The following is a 15,543-nucleotide window of genomic DNA, read 5'->3' on the forward strand; positions in this document are numbered from 1 at the left end:
CGGAACAAGGGGCAGATTGACATTTACACGTTATCATTTCCTTTATAGAACCGACACGCGTCACTCAGCCTTCAGTTTTCAAACAATTGGAACCAAGCATGTACAGCATGTGGGCGGGGACAGGGGGTAGGTGAAGACAGGACTTTTCTCAGCGCTCAGGCCTCACTTGCAGGACAATACAGATGAACTCAGACTAACATCAACCACTGTGAGGAGAAAAAGGATAAGAAAACACTGTTGTAACGAGGTTCGAAGCGCGTTTAGCTTGGTTTTGCATAATATTTCCCCTTTAAACTATTATTTGATCTCACTTTGTGCAGTTTTGCCTCTCTTTATTTCATTTTTCATATATAACCACATGTGTTTTTGTGATCTCGGAAAAAATACGCGGTGCAAGACTACGTTGCGTTGCTGCTAATTCTTGTAAACATTATTAATGCAAATGTTTTCTAAATCGACCGCTTTTTCACCTTTTTGAGATTAAAGTTTTTCGTCATCTCAAGTTGCTTTTTTAGACTTTTTAAAAAATACAATTTGAGTTGTCTTTTTTTTTTCTTTAACATTTCACACTTTCATTTTCGAGTCTGTTTACAAGAATGTAACCCTGGGTCCGGGAAACACATTTCCGTGAGCGATTTGTCCACACTTTCCCTGTACAGATTGTAACACGTCTTGCACCACGGCTCTGTTCCCCTTTTCTCCTGAACGCGCCGCCGCCGTCGTCCCAGTGCTCCTGGACGCGGCGTCGCTAATGTGCTAATGGCGCTAACGCGAGAGAGGAAGTTGGTCAATGGCCGCTCCTGATGAACACAGAGTGGACACACAGGAACATGTCTCCATCCAACAGTTTCTCAAGAGAACTCCTGACCTCTTACAGCTTAGATATGCTGCATTATTAGATCTCAGTTACGCTTTATGATAACGACAGTTTAATTAGTCTTAATAAAATGTGACCAAAAACTTAATTTATAATGAACAAATAGCTCATTAAGAATCCACAAGTTAATTTAGAACTTTACTCCCAAGCACTTAATTCAGTTGTTACAAAGCTATAATCATGACTAATAAACTATTTGTTTTTTATGTGGGAAATCTCTATTAAAGTATTATAAAGCGGTTTAATCTCTAATAAAACAGTGTATTTTTATTTGCCATTTTATTGTTTGTAGAATGGATTTAAAACCTTTTTTTTTTTCAAATTTTTTTTAATCAAGATTCTTCTATATAGAAAAAATACATTTTAAAAAATGAACAAGTTTTCTTCTTTTTTTTAAATCACGATTTAAATTTTTTTTTCAAACAAGAAAACAAAATATAGAAATATAAATAAACTATTTTTTTCTACTTTTTTTTTTTTAATCAAGAATTGTATTTATATTATTTTTTTTTCAAACTATTTTTTTTTTTCAAACAAGAAAACAAAATACAAAAACATAAATATTTTTTCTTCTTCTCTACTTTCGAATGATAGTTGCCTAATACAATCTTAAATCAGGTTTGTTTTCTTGTTTTGATGACGGTGACGAGCTTTTACCACTAAGTTTTCTTTATTTTTGAATCGAAATGCTCTATAATGTCACCTTTAAAACTCAGTCTGACCTCACGGTGAGAAGAGTTAGAAGTTAGAAACCCAAACATCGACCTTCAGACCCAACTCTGCTTTGTCTCTTTAGAATGAATATGTAATTAGACAGAAATAATTCCATTCCAGACGCTAAGAAGGCCTGACTATCATATGTATTCTTACTGCAGATTTAAGTAACTAAAAACTCACGTCGCAGTTTGAAATTTAAAGTGAATGTTCCTAATTCTAACGTAAAATGCATAAAAAGTCCGTTAAAGTTTTTGCACAGTTTCACAAATCATCATCAAAAATGCATAAAACGTTCTGAAAATCTGGAAGACGTTTTTCAAAAAGCCCATTTATTTTTCATCTTTTTGTCCAGTTCTTGATGAATATTTCAGGGCTGGAGGCCGGAGGGCGCTGGACGGAGAAACTCTTGAACCTGCCAAACGGAGAGGAAGGCGTGGCGTGCCGTTTGTGCCACAGGGGGCGCTCTCCGGACAGCGGCGGCCCGGGACAGGGCAGTGTCCGTGGGGCGAGGGACGGGGCCATATGGTGCGAGAGCGACAAGACACCAAACACTGAGAGGAAAACACATGAATAAGTAACGAGCGGCAGTAAGTAGCCCGTGTACATGTATTTATACTTCTATACATTATACATACATTATACATACATTATACATACATTAGAGGGTCACTCCCTGATGTTTTGTCTGTGGCTGAAGCGTCGAGCACAATATGGTAAACAAATCATCTGCTCCGTTTGTTTCAGGGTCACGTCTGCTTCATCTGCATCATCTGACCCTCTCCTCTGCTCCATCTGACCCTCTGCATCATCTGACCCTCTCCTCTGCTCCATCTGACCCTCTCCTCTGCTCCATCTGACCCTCTGCATCATCTGACCCTCTCCTCTGCTCCATCTGACCCTCTCCTCTGCTCCATCTGACCCTCTGCATCATCTGACCCTCTCCTCTGCTCCATCTGACCCTCTGCATCATCTGACCCTCTCCTCTGCTCCATCTGACCCTCTCCTTCATCCTCTGCTCCATCTGACCCTCTCCTCTGCTCCATCTGACCCTCTCCTCTGCTCCATCTGACCCTCTGCATCATCTGACCCTCTCCTCTGCTCCATCTGACCCTCTCCTTCATCCTCTGCTCCATCTGACCCTCTCCTCTGCTCCATCTGACCCTCTGCATCATCTGACCCTCTCCTCTGCTCCATCTGACCCTCTCCTTCATCCTCTGCTCCATCTGACCCTCTCCTCTGCTCCATCTGACCCTCTCCTCTGCTCCATCTGACCCTCTGCATCATCTGACCCTCTCCTCTGCTCCATCTGACCCTCTCCTCTGCTCCATCTGACTCTCCCCTTCATCCTCTGCTCCATCTGACCCTCTCCGTTTCATCCTCTGCTCCATCTGACCCTCTCCGTTTCATCCTCTGCTCCATCTGACCCTCTCCTCTGCTCCATCTGACCCTCTGCATCATCTGACCCTCTCCTCTGCTCCATCTGACCCTCTCCTTCATCCTCTGCTCCATCTGACCTTCTCCTCTGCTCCATCTGACCCTCTCCTCTGCTCCATCTGACCCTCTCCTCTGCTCCATCTGACCCTCTGCATCATCTGACCCTCTCCTCTGCTCCATCTGACCCTCTCCTCTGCTCCATCTGACCCTCTGCATCATCTGACCCTCTCCTCTGCTCCATCTGACCCTCTCCTTCATCCTCTGCTCCATCTGACCTTCTCCTCTGCTCCATCTGACCCTCTCCTCTGCTCCATCTGACCCTCTCCTCTGCTCCATCTGACCCTCTGCATCATCTGACCCTCTCCTCTGCTCCATCTGACCCTCTCCTCTGCTCCATCTGACCCTCTGCATCATCTGACCCTCTCCTCTGCTCCATCTGACCCTCTGCATCATCTGACCCTCTCCTCTGCTCCATCTGACTCTCCCCTTCATCCTCTGCTCCATCTGACCCTCTCCTCTGCTCCATCTGACCCTCTCCTCTGCTCCATCTGACCCTCTGCCTCATCTGACCCTCTCCTCTGCTCCATCTGACCCTCTCCTCTGCTCCATCTGACCCTCTGCATCATCTGACCCTCTCCTCTGCTCCATCTGACTCTCCCCTTCATCCTCTGCTCCATCTGACCCTCTCCTCTGCTCCATCTGACCCTCTCCTCTGCTCCATCTGACCCTCTGCCTCATCTGACCCTCTCCTCTGCTCCATCTGACCCTCTCCTCTGCTCCATCTGACCCTCTGCATCATCTGACCCTCTCCTCTGCTCCATCTGACTCTCCCCTTCATCCTCTGCTCCATCTGACCCTCTCCGTTTCATCCTATTCCACCTGTCGTTCCTCCCTGTTCACTGCTGATTTGGTTTTGTTTAGTCCTCTCTCTTCTTCCCTCTCCTCTTCTTCCCTCCTCCTCCCCCTCCCCTCCCTCCTCCTCTCACTTCTCCTTCCCTCCTCCTCCCCCTCTTCTCCCCTCCTCTCTCGCCCTCCCCCCCTCTCCCGTTGCAGGTCCCAAAGACCCTCGTCTCCGTCCACATCTGCCCCTCTCTCACAGCAGCACCATCTGTCCTGCTCCAGCCGGCCCCCAGTGAGACGCACCGATCGCAGCCCGGCCTCGGAACTCCGGCCCTGGGCTCACGCTCCGCTGACTCCCCCTCTCTGTCCTCCTCCTCCTCCTCTTCCTCCTCTCCCCCCCTCCACACGGCTCTGCTCTGGTCCATCACGCAAACCTGGAACCTGGCGCCCACAGGTCCACAGAGGCAGCGAGACGGACCCCGCTTCAGGTCGGACAAGACCGAGACCCCGAGACCTGAGATTAAACGGTACTAAGGTTTTCACACAAACAAAGCTGAGATATGATCGTGTGATGATGATTGTGTGAAGAAACAGTCAAATCAATCAATCTTTCCTTTTGTTGATAATCTTTATGAACTCAAACTTCTGCATAATTAATGTGACACGAAGAACTTGAACTGTCAAGATCTTTAATGAACCAAATAAGTGTGATGTGAATGTAGAAGTACACAATGTGGTAAAAAGAATCAACAGGACTGATTTTATAGCATATTCTGACTTCGATTGAGCGAGAAAAATCAATTAATCAATTAAACTGATAAAAATAAACAGTATTCTGGGTCAATGTTGTTTAATGTTGGAAAATCAAATGTCAATTAACCCTGAAGTGCTAAAAATCCTAAAGTTTGAAGGATCCACAAACGTCTGGACAAAACTTAACTTAAACCAAGAACATATTCTATAACTCACTGTCTATTTATCTGTATTTATCTGTATTTATCTGTCAAAACGTCTCCATAATAATCTGAAACGCTGCTGTCGATCAGGCGCCGGTTCCTCGCTGTCAGCTTTGTGTGATTGACATTCTCCTTAATTATCTCTGAAGGTTAAAACGCCTTTCCAAAAGCGTAAATATACCTTTAAATTGGCATAACCTTCCATCTATTTTCATATCTACAGAATGATAATATCAGTTTGAACGGCATCTTTATCATTGAGTTGGAGTTTGACTGGAGTTTAAAGTTGAGCTGGAGGAATTATCTTTTTAACTGTCAGATTGTTTCGACCTGGTTTATGGTTCATACTGTGTCTGTGATTACGGAGCGTGATACAATTTAGCATTCAAAGTAAGTCATAAGTAAGAATAAAATCTAAAGAAAGAAAAGTCAACATTTGAGGACTTTAAGTTAAGATATTTAGTCAAAAAAGTGTATAATATTTGAATTATTATCATGATTTATTTATTTTTATTTTATTTGTTATTATTTTGTATTATTATTATTATTTATTTTGTTTTATTTTATTGCTATTTATTTTTGTTTTATTATTTTATTACTATTATTATGTTTTAATTGTTTTATTACTATTATTTTTGTTTTATTTTATTACTATTATTTATTTTAATTTATTATTAATTATTTTTGTTTTATTATTTTATTACTATTATTTATTTTATTATTTATTGTACTATTATTATTTATTTGTATTTTATTATAATTTATTTTTGTTTTATTATTTTATTATTATTATTTTTTATCATTTTATCATTTATTTTAGTTTTATTATTTATTTATATATATATTTTGCATTTGTTAAATTACCATCGTTCATTGCTCTAAAATGTCCTTGAAAAACATGCTGTGAGCGACGACCTGACCCGTGATGCGGCCTCGTGGCGTCCTCCGCTCGTCTTCATGACGGTGAGTTAAATGCCACGCTGCGGGACATTTTGGGCCAAATAAACGCACTCTTTGTTCTAGAGCAGACTTTATTCATAAGGGGTTTAATTAGCTGTAGTTTTAAGCCTTTATTCTCGTCTTATTCTGCTGTTAATGACACATTTACGAACACTTTTCCTTTATGTAAACGCAGTAAACTGAAGTATAGATATGTTTTTGTGTTTGTGAGGTGAATGTAGGTCACGTTCACGCTGTAGAACATGTTTCGCTTTCACTTTTGTCGATTCGCGCCGACAGAAGACGTCGAACTTTGTGCCAGTTTTTGTTTCATGAGGATCGGCCCAGTAATTACAGTCATATTTATGTTCATAACCATAATAATAATGTCATAATAATGTGACAGTGAAACAGTCTGTGCTGAAAATGAGCTGTGTGTGGAATAAATACAGACTTTCAATATAAAATCAATTATAAATAAAGTACATAATATTCTGTTACGATGAGGAGGATTTTCAGACTTTTTTGCTTTATTTATTCATTTTTGTCCACATCTGATAAAGGTAAAATATACAAATAAAGCTCTTATTTTCAGTCAAATCAAACCGTCTGGGATGAACCGGGCTCAGTTTGTGCTCTGAAATAACAAATAAATAAAACTCTAATATAAAATAAAAACCAACAGGCTTTTTTATGGATTCTGCCTTGACTTTTTTCACCCTAAAGCAATTTTTTAGTTCAATTAGCGTCTGTTTTCAAAGAGGAATTGTCAAAACTCAATCGTCCTCCAACACCAGCTTCACTTTGAATCAGATTTACCAAAGAAAATCGAGATGGAATTCAAAATCTGACGCTTATAATCAGATTAAATCAAACTCCAGACACAAAAACCCAGAGTCTGCTTCACAAAGAGCTGCAGTTTAACACACTCGCTTCGGTCGGACGTTTTGGGTGATAAAGGGACAGAGAGTACGGACAGAACAACAGCAAACGCAGCACAAACAGATGAAGTAGTGACTAGAGCAAGTTACAGATGTACTATTATTACTATTACCGTATTTTCCGGACTATAAGGCGCACCTTTTTTCATAGTATTGGCCGGGCATCCAAGCGACTTATATGTGATATTATTAGTTATTTTCACACTGACAACCACAAGAGGGCGCTCTGGGCCCTTAAGCGACGCAGAAGAAGAATCTGCACTTCCTCTTCCTCTGGAGTTTGTGGAGTTGTTTAGAAGTGACACAGAGGAAGAAGAATTCAATGGATTTAGTGATTTGGGGTAAAACTGATGCTTTGGTAAACTTGTTAGCATGTTCTTTATGCTATAGATATCTGAATAACTGTTCATATGTTACGTTAACATACCAGACACTTACCACAGTTCTGTCTGTGCCTCATGTAGCTGAAGGTGTTAGCGTTAGCATACGTCATGTAGCTGAAGGTGTTAGCGTTAGCATACGTCATGTAGCTGAAGTTGTTAGCGTTAGCATACGTCATGTAGCTGAAGGTGTTAGCGTTAGTATACGTCATGTAGCTGAAGGTGTTAGCGTTAGCATACGTACACCTATTCACCATGTTCTCTCATCTGTTATTATTTTAAACTGCATTTCAAGCTTAAATGTCTGTTCTTGGTCCTGGATTTTATCAAATAAATTTTCCCAAAAAATGCGACTTATACTCTGGAAAATACAATATTGTTCTTTTATCGTTACAAATATACTGCGACCTCGATAATCCCGATCGCCGCCCACAAACAAAACGTTACGCGACTTGGAAAATGCAAAACGTCACGGGTGAAATGTAGTTGAAAGTACTTGTATTTGAAGTATTTTAGCTAGAAACTTCAGCTATATGTAAGTGGAAAACATCTAATCGGAACAAGCAGAAAAAGACATGAAAACGAGAGGAATAAATGGAAATTAACATCAGAATAAGCGCTAGCGAGTATGGAAATTAGCCGCTAGTTTGATGCTAATGAGCGTTTCTTGACATAAAGTGTGAGAAACGCATTTGTGAAACACACAACAATGATAAAACACCCACATTTGATTTGTGCATAGTAAAATATCCTTTATTCATATTTTTTTGCCAGAAGCAGCTCGCGGTCCAGCAGCGTTTACACACACGTATCACAGTCAAATAAAAATAAAAAGAATATAAAAGTTCTTCACACTACTCTACCGACAACCACGTTAATAAATATGAGCGCGCGGTGAGCTCGCGGTATAAATAGTGAGCGTAACGGAGACGCAGGGTTCTGAAATGATATTAAAAAAACGGTTGCCTTTTTTTTTGTGAGGATAAAACGCGTCTGTACAAGTTTAACGAGAAATAACTGCGTGAACTGTGGCGGGATTCTGTCAAAAGTCTGTCTTGTCGTCGCTTTTTCGAGGATAAACAGGGATTTTTGTCGTTGTGTCGCAACTTAGAACTGAAAACGACTGAAAAAATAGTAAATTTGAATTGCTGATTAGTGATTTTGTTACTCACAATCGTAAAATATGTAACTTTCAACAGCGGTGGGAGGAGCAAAAGTAAAAGTACTGTGCAAAAAGAATGACATTTAATTGCATTTTTAATTGCACTTTTGACTTTTACTTCGCTACATTTGCGAGCAGGTATTTGTACTTTATACTGCACTACATGTTTGAACTGCTAAGTATTTTCCCTTATAATTTGAGCTACTGACGTGACTGAGGTTTTTTTTTCAGGCACGTTCATGTACGGACCTGAAGGTTTTGACTTCAGTCCCGACAAACAAAAATACGAGATAATAATTTGTAAAAATGGGGAAAAAAATCTGCAGAATTCTCACTACATTTGATTCTTTTACTCGTGTTTAAAAGGGTACTTCAATTAACTTTTACTTTTACTTATATTTCTGTGTGATACGTTTAAAAATACGTAACAAAATACGTAACAGACCCAGTGTTTGAACCACAGAGTGAAAAATAATTGCCGTATATTCAAATTTTGGTCCTTAATCGTCTTGTAAATTTGCCATAATTTTAAAATTTTTTTCCACAATTAGGAGTTTTATTTTGAAGGTCCCGCACACAATAGAACAGTGTATTAATTACTTCTTGTCATGTCAGAATGTCACAATTCGTTGTTGCTTTTCGGCGACTTCGGTCCGTTTTCCCTCGTCGTGAACATTTTATCATGCGCTTTCAGATACAAAAAAAACTCAAACCAACACATTTCCATATTGCGTGTATTTACATCACATTTCTGTCCCAGTGAAGAGAGCGACAGTAACGAGAAGTGGAACCGCGAGGATGAGGAAGTGAAGACGACTCCCGGAATCCCGACGTCGTGATTCCAGGAGTCGATGAGACAGATTTACGCCTTTTGATTTTTCCCCCCGAATGAGCATTGTTGTTATTATCAGTTCTCGCCGTTTCATTTGTATTGTAATTCGGGAACAAAGGTAGTTAACGATCAAGAAGTTTCACTAAAGTTTGCCTGTAAGATCAACATTTGCTGCTTTTCTCCAGTTCTCCATTGAAATGCGTTGCCTTAGCGCTTAGCTGCAAATGCTAATCACGACATAAGCATGGTTTATGCTGCGTTCAATTGGTCCCCGGGAATATATTCTTCCTAGTAAAAAAAAAGCAGGTTAACGCTGGACAAGTCGGGGAAAAAGTTGTGAATTCAGGTTTACCGTCTGTCGTCGTAAGAAAGATCGCACAGTTGGCTTCGCTAGCGATGTTGGCGCTATCGGTCTAAAGATAAAGAAATCTCTGTGATTTTATTATTGGTTATTGTCAAAATCAGAACCCCGACTTTTCATCAAGCATAAACCACGCTTATGGCGCAATTAGCATTTCCAGCTAAGCGCTAAGGCGACGCATTTCAATGGAGAACTGGAGAAAAGTCGCTAAAATATTACATAAAGAGCGTCCATCTGTAGTTTGTTGTCTATAACTTAAAACAACCAGAAGAATGCTCTTTGTAACTTTCTGAATAAGCTACATGAACTAGCTTTGTTTAGCGCTAGGAACGAGTTAGCCACGGCAGAATTCAGATGTCCGCCGTAGCTAACTCGTAGCCCTGAACTCTTGGACACTTTTTGCCTCCCTCGGGCGCTCGACTCAAGGGCTTTCAAGTACTTTCTGGGTCACGTGACTCTGGCGTCAGGTGGGGAAAAAAGTCGGCTAAACTCAAATAAGTCTGACACGCACACTGTACAGATTTTTTTTTAACATGAATCTCACGTTAACTGACTGGATTATTCACTTTTTTGCATGAGAGGGTGAACGATGGATGTTTTTACAACTCAAACTAGCCCAAGCGTCTGACGTTAGAAACTTTCTAGCTTAAAGGAAAATGGCGTGACCCGTAAAAAGTGGGCAATAGTGGACAAATGGCTGCAGCGGGGAATTTAAATCGTCTACTTTCTTCCTCATTTTCTCGAAAATTTGAACGTAAACATGTTTGTAACTACGTTCTATGCCTTACATTTTTATTTTACTTAACAAAGAAGGTGTCGGGCGGGGCTATCCACTTCTCTTTACTGTAGTCTTTGCATCTTCGCCGACGTCTCATCTAGCGATGCTCCCCTCTCGTGATGTGGGAGGAAAACTCGTATCTGTCCTGACTCCGGTGCCCGCAGAGGTTGCACTCCAGCGGGTCTCTGAAGCCGTGGCAGCCCATGTGGATGGTGTACATGACGTGGTCGAGGAAGAGCACGCGGCAGTGTTCGCACCGGTACGCCCGGACGTGCTCGCCGTCCGACGTCACCACCTTGAACCCTTCGGACGCCATCTCCAGCCCGACCCGCATGGCCTCGTACTGCCTCTGCTGCTCCTCCTTCACCAGCGGCAGCACCCCGTTCCTGGCGCCTGACGTGATGTGGTTGGTCAGGTAGATGAGCCCGGCCGCCGCTCCGCCGCCGCCCGGCCGATCGTCGTTGTTGCTCTCCGTGTCGTCGGTGCTGTCGTGCCCGCTGTGGCTCGGCGACCCGTCCTTCTCGCTGGAGGCCGACTTGGACTTGGAGAGCAGCAGGAGGTTTTCGGCGGCGCTGTCTTTGGCTGAGAGGTTGTGCGGCACGCCGTTGTCGCCCGGGGGCTTGTGGAGCGGGAACATGGAGCCCAGGGCCACGTCGGAGGAGGAGCCGGGCGAGGTCTGGACCAGCGGGCGCAGGGATTCGGCGCCCAGGTAACTGATGGCGCTGTTTATGGCCTGGTCGATGACGTGCGGCTGCATCAGGTCGGCGGCGGCGCTGTCGTAGGAGAGGTCCGAGAGGCGCTTGTCACCTGGAATCAAACGTACAGTTGGATCAGACGAAACGCTCTTGACTCTTTTTATTGTTTTACTTTCACGGGTTTTATTCCAAAGCACTTGTAAAATGCAGGTAAGTCTAACGACAAGTGCAATGAAGCAATACATTAAACACAAATACTTTTATACTGCAACTTTTGGCATATTTACAACCACTGGTTAAAAGTGCAGTGTGGAGCGTCCGCCACTTGCTTGACTTCACGTGGATGTTAATGTTTTGCCCGGAATGTTCCGCAGTACGGCATTAAACTCAAATCTATCGTTGGCTTCTATACCGGAAAATACCTTTAAAGGAACAGTACGTAGCCTGCGCTTTTCTCTGCGATGACAACTGAACACACACCGAGCGTTTGTCTGTCTCAGTTTGTGTTCAGCTCCTCCAGAATCTTGCTGAGCTGCAGAGACTGAACTAGCTCTGGTTCCCGATGCCGCTTTGAAACTGGCGACGCAATTGAGAAACCGGCGTGAGGCTCTTTCTGATTGGAGGATCGTCTCGAGAACCGAAACGCCAACGTCGACAGCTCGTCCGTTTTGTCCAATGTCTTTTGTATTCAAGGCTAAATCAGCGTTACTTTTGTTATCGGTAAACGCAGGAGCAATAACTCGCGCTCTGACAATGAGCCAGGTCACCTCTCCACGGATCTGACCTGTAACTTGGCCTGGCATCATCTGCTCGTTGGAGGCAAAGCAGTTACATCTGGGGACAAGTGGGTGGCGGACTCTCCAAGAAAAAGGCACATAAACCTCTGAACTCCCTTAAGTTGTCGCTCCCAGAAAGCCTTGATCGGGGAGTTGTCGTACTTTGGACTGATTGTTGTAATGTTTTAATGTTGTTATAAAGTATTAATAAGGAAGCAGCGCTTACCCACAAACTTCTGGGGCAGAGAGCTCTTCCGTTTAGCTACATTATTGGCCAGTCTGTCGAGCACCAAGGCTCTGTCACAGCCAGACTGTGCCATGTCCTCCCTCCCATCACTGTGGCACTCCTGCTTCACTACTGCAAAACACAACACACACTTCAGACACGCAAAACACACGACTGCAGAACACAACACACACTTCAGACACGCAAAACACAACACACACTACTGCAGAACACAACACACACTTCAGACACGCAAAACACACGACTGCAGAACACAACACACACTTCAGACACGCAAAACACAACACACACTACTGCAGAACACAACACACACTTCAGACACGCAAAACACACGACTGCAGAACACAACACACACTTCAGACACGCAAAACACAACACACACTACTGCAGAACACAACATACACTTCAGACACGCAAAACACAACACACACTACTGCAAAACACAACACACACTTCAGACACGCAAAACACACGACTGCAGAACACAACACACACTTCAGACACGCAAAACACAACACACACTACTGCAGAACACAACACACACTTCAGACACGCAAAACACACGACTGCAGAACACAACACACACTTCAGATGCGACACACACTACTGCAGAACACGACACACACTACTGCAAAACACAACACACACTTCAGATGCGACACACACTACTGCAGAACACGACACACACTTCAGACACCAAAACACAACACACACTACTGCAGAACACAACACACACTTCAGATGCGACACACACTACTGCAGAACACGACACACACTTCAGACACCAAAACACAACACACACTACTGCAGAACACAACACACACTTCAGACACGACACACACTACTGCAGAACACAACACACACTTCAGACACGACACACACGACTGCAGAACACGACACACACTTCAGACACCAAAACACAACACACACTACTGCAGAACACTTCAGACACGACACACACTACTGCAGAACACGACACACACTTCAGACACCAAAACACAACACACACTACTGCAGAACACAACACACACTTCAGATGCGACACACACTACTGCAGAACACAACACACACTTCAGACACGACACACACTACTGCAGAACACGACACACACTTCAGACACCAAAACACAACACACACTACTGCAGAACACAACACACACTTCAGACACGACACACACTACTGCAGAACACAACACACACTTCAGACACGACACACTACTGCAGAACACAACACACACTTCAGACACGACACACACTACTGCAGAACACAACACACACTTCAGACACGACACACACTACTGCAGAACACAACACACACTTCAGACACCAAAACACAACACACACTACTGCAGAACACAACACACACTTCAGACACGACACACACTACTGCAGAACACGACACACACTTCAGACACGACACACACTACTGCAGAACACAACACACACTTCAGACACGACACACACTACTGCAGAACACAACACACACTTCAGACACCAAAACACAACACACACTACTGCAGAACACAACACACACTTCAGACACGACACACACCACTGCAGAACACAACACACACTTCAGACACGCAAAACACAACACACACTACTGCAGAACACAACACACACTTCAGACACGCAAAACACAACACACACTACTGCAGAACACGACACACACTTCAGACACGACACACACTACTGCAGAACACAACACACACTTCAGACACGACACACACTACTGCAGAACACAACACACACTTCAGACACGACACACACTACTGCAGAACACAACACACACTTCAGACACGACACACACTACTGCAGAACACAACACACACTTCAGACACCAAAACACAACACACACTACTGCAGAACACAACACACACTTCAGACACCAAAACACAACACACACTACTGCAGAACACAACACACACTTCAGACACGACACACACTACTGCAGAACACAACACACACTTCAGACACGACACACACCACTGCAGAACACAACACACACTTCAGACACGCAAAACACAACACACACTACTGCAGAACACAACACACACTTCAGACACGACACACACCACTGCAGAACACGACACACACTTCAGACACGACACACACTACTGCAAAACACAACACACACTTCAGACGCGACACACACTACTGCAGAACACGACACACACTGCTGCAAAACACAACACACACTTCAGACACGACACACACTACTGCAGAACACAACACACACTTCAGACACGACACACACTACTGCAGAACACAACACACACTTCAGACACCAAAACACAACACACACTACTGCAGAACACAACACACACTTCAGACACGACACACACTACTGCAGAACACAACACACACTTCAGACACCAAAACACAACACACACTACTGCAGAACACAACACACACTTCAGACACGACACACACTACTGCAGAATACAACACACACTTCAGACACGACACACACCACTGCAGAACACAACACACACTACTGCAGAACACAACACACACTTCAGACACGACACACACTACTGCAGAACACAACACACACTTCAGACACGACACACACTACTGCAGAACACAACACACACTTCAGACACCAAAACACAACACACACTACTGCAGAACACAACACACACTTCAGACACGACACACACTACTGCAGAATACAACACACACTTCAGACACGACACACACCACTGCAGAACACAACACACACTTCAGACACGCAAAACACAACACACACTACTGCAGAACACAACACACACTTCAGACACGCAAAACACGACACACACCACTGCAGAACACAACACACACTTCAGACACGCAAAACACAACACACACTACTGCAGAACACAACACACACTTCAGACACGCAAAACACAACACACACTACTGCAGAACACGACACACACTTCAGACACGACACACACTACTGCAGAACACAACACACACTTCAGACACGACACACACTACTGCAGAACACAACACACACTTCAGACACGACACACACTACTGCAGAACACAACACACACTTCAGACACGACACACACTACTGCAGAACACAACACACACTTCAGACACGACACACACTACTGCAGAACACAACACACACTTCAGACACGACACACACTACTGCAGAACACAACACACACTTCAGACACCAAAACACAACACACACTACTGCAGAACACAACACACACTTCAGACACCAAAACACAACACACACTACTGCAGAACACAACACACACTTCAGACACGACACACACTACTGCAGAACACAACACACACTTCAGACACGACACACACCACTGCAGAACACAACACACACTTCAGACACGCAAAACACAACACACACTACTGCAGAACACAACACACACTTCAGACACGACACACACCACTGCAGAACACGACACACACTTCAGACACGACACACACTACTGCAAAACACAACACACACTTCAGACGCGACACACACTACTGCAGAACACGACACACACTGCTGCAAAACACAACACACACTTCAGACACGACACACACTACTGCAGAACACAACACACACTTCAGACACGACACACACTACTGCAGAACACAACACACACT

General features: G+C 43.5%; 1 protein-coding gene across 5 annotated transcripts in view; it reads right to left on the reverse strand.

Annotated features, from left to right (window-relative positions):
• Positions 1-7,871: 7,871 nt before the first annotated feature.
• Positions 7,872-15,543, reverse strand: part of ikzf1 (IKAROS family zinc finger 1 (Ikaros)) — a 61,068-nt gene continuing 53,396 nt past the window's right edge. The window contains exons 3-4 of one of the 5 annotated variants that reach the window (XM_072437061.1): positions 11,915-12,046; positions 7,872-11,024 (exon numbers count right to left, since the gene is read on the reverse strand). In XM_072437061.1, the coding sequence (XP_072293162.1) occupies positions 10,315-11,024; positions 11,915-12,046 (842 nt within the window). In that variant the 3' untranslated portion in view covers positions 7,872-10,314. The remainder of the gene's footprint in view (positions 11,025-11,914; positions 12,047-15,543) is intronic. The other 4 variants (XM_072437060.1, XM_072437057.1, XM_072437059.1 and 1 more) reach the window with 4 other exon arrangements.

The sequence above is a fragment of the Eucyclogobius newberryi genome, unplaced genomic scaffold (genome assembly GCF_026437365.1).
Source record: "Eucyclogobius newberryi isolate DKJ021-1_F unplaced genomic scaffold, fEucNew1.0.hap1 SCAF_8, whole genome shotgun sequence".
Classification (NCBI taxonomy): domain Eukaryota; kingdom Metazoa; phylum Chordata; class Actinopteri; order Gobiiformes; family Gobiidae; genus Eucyclogobius; species Eucyclogobius newberryi.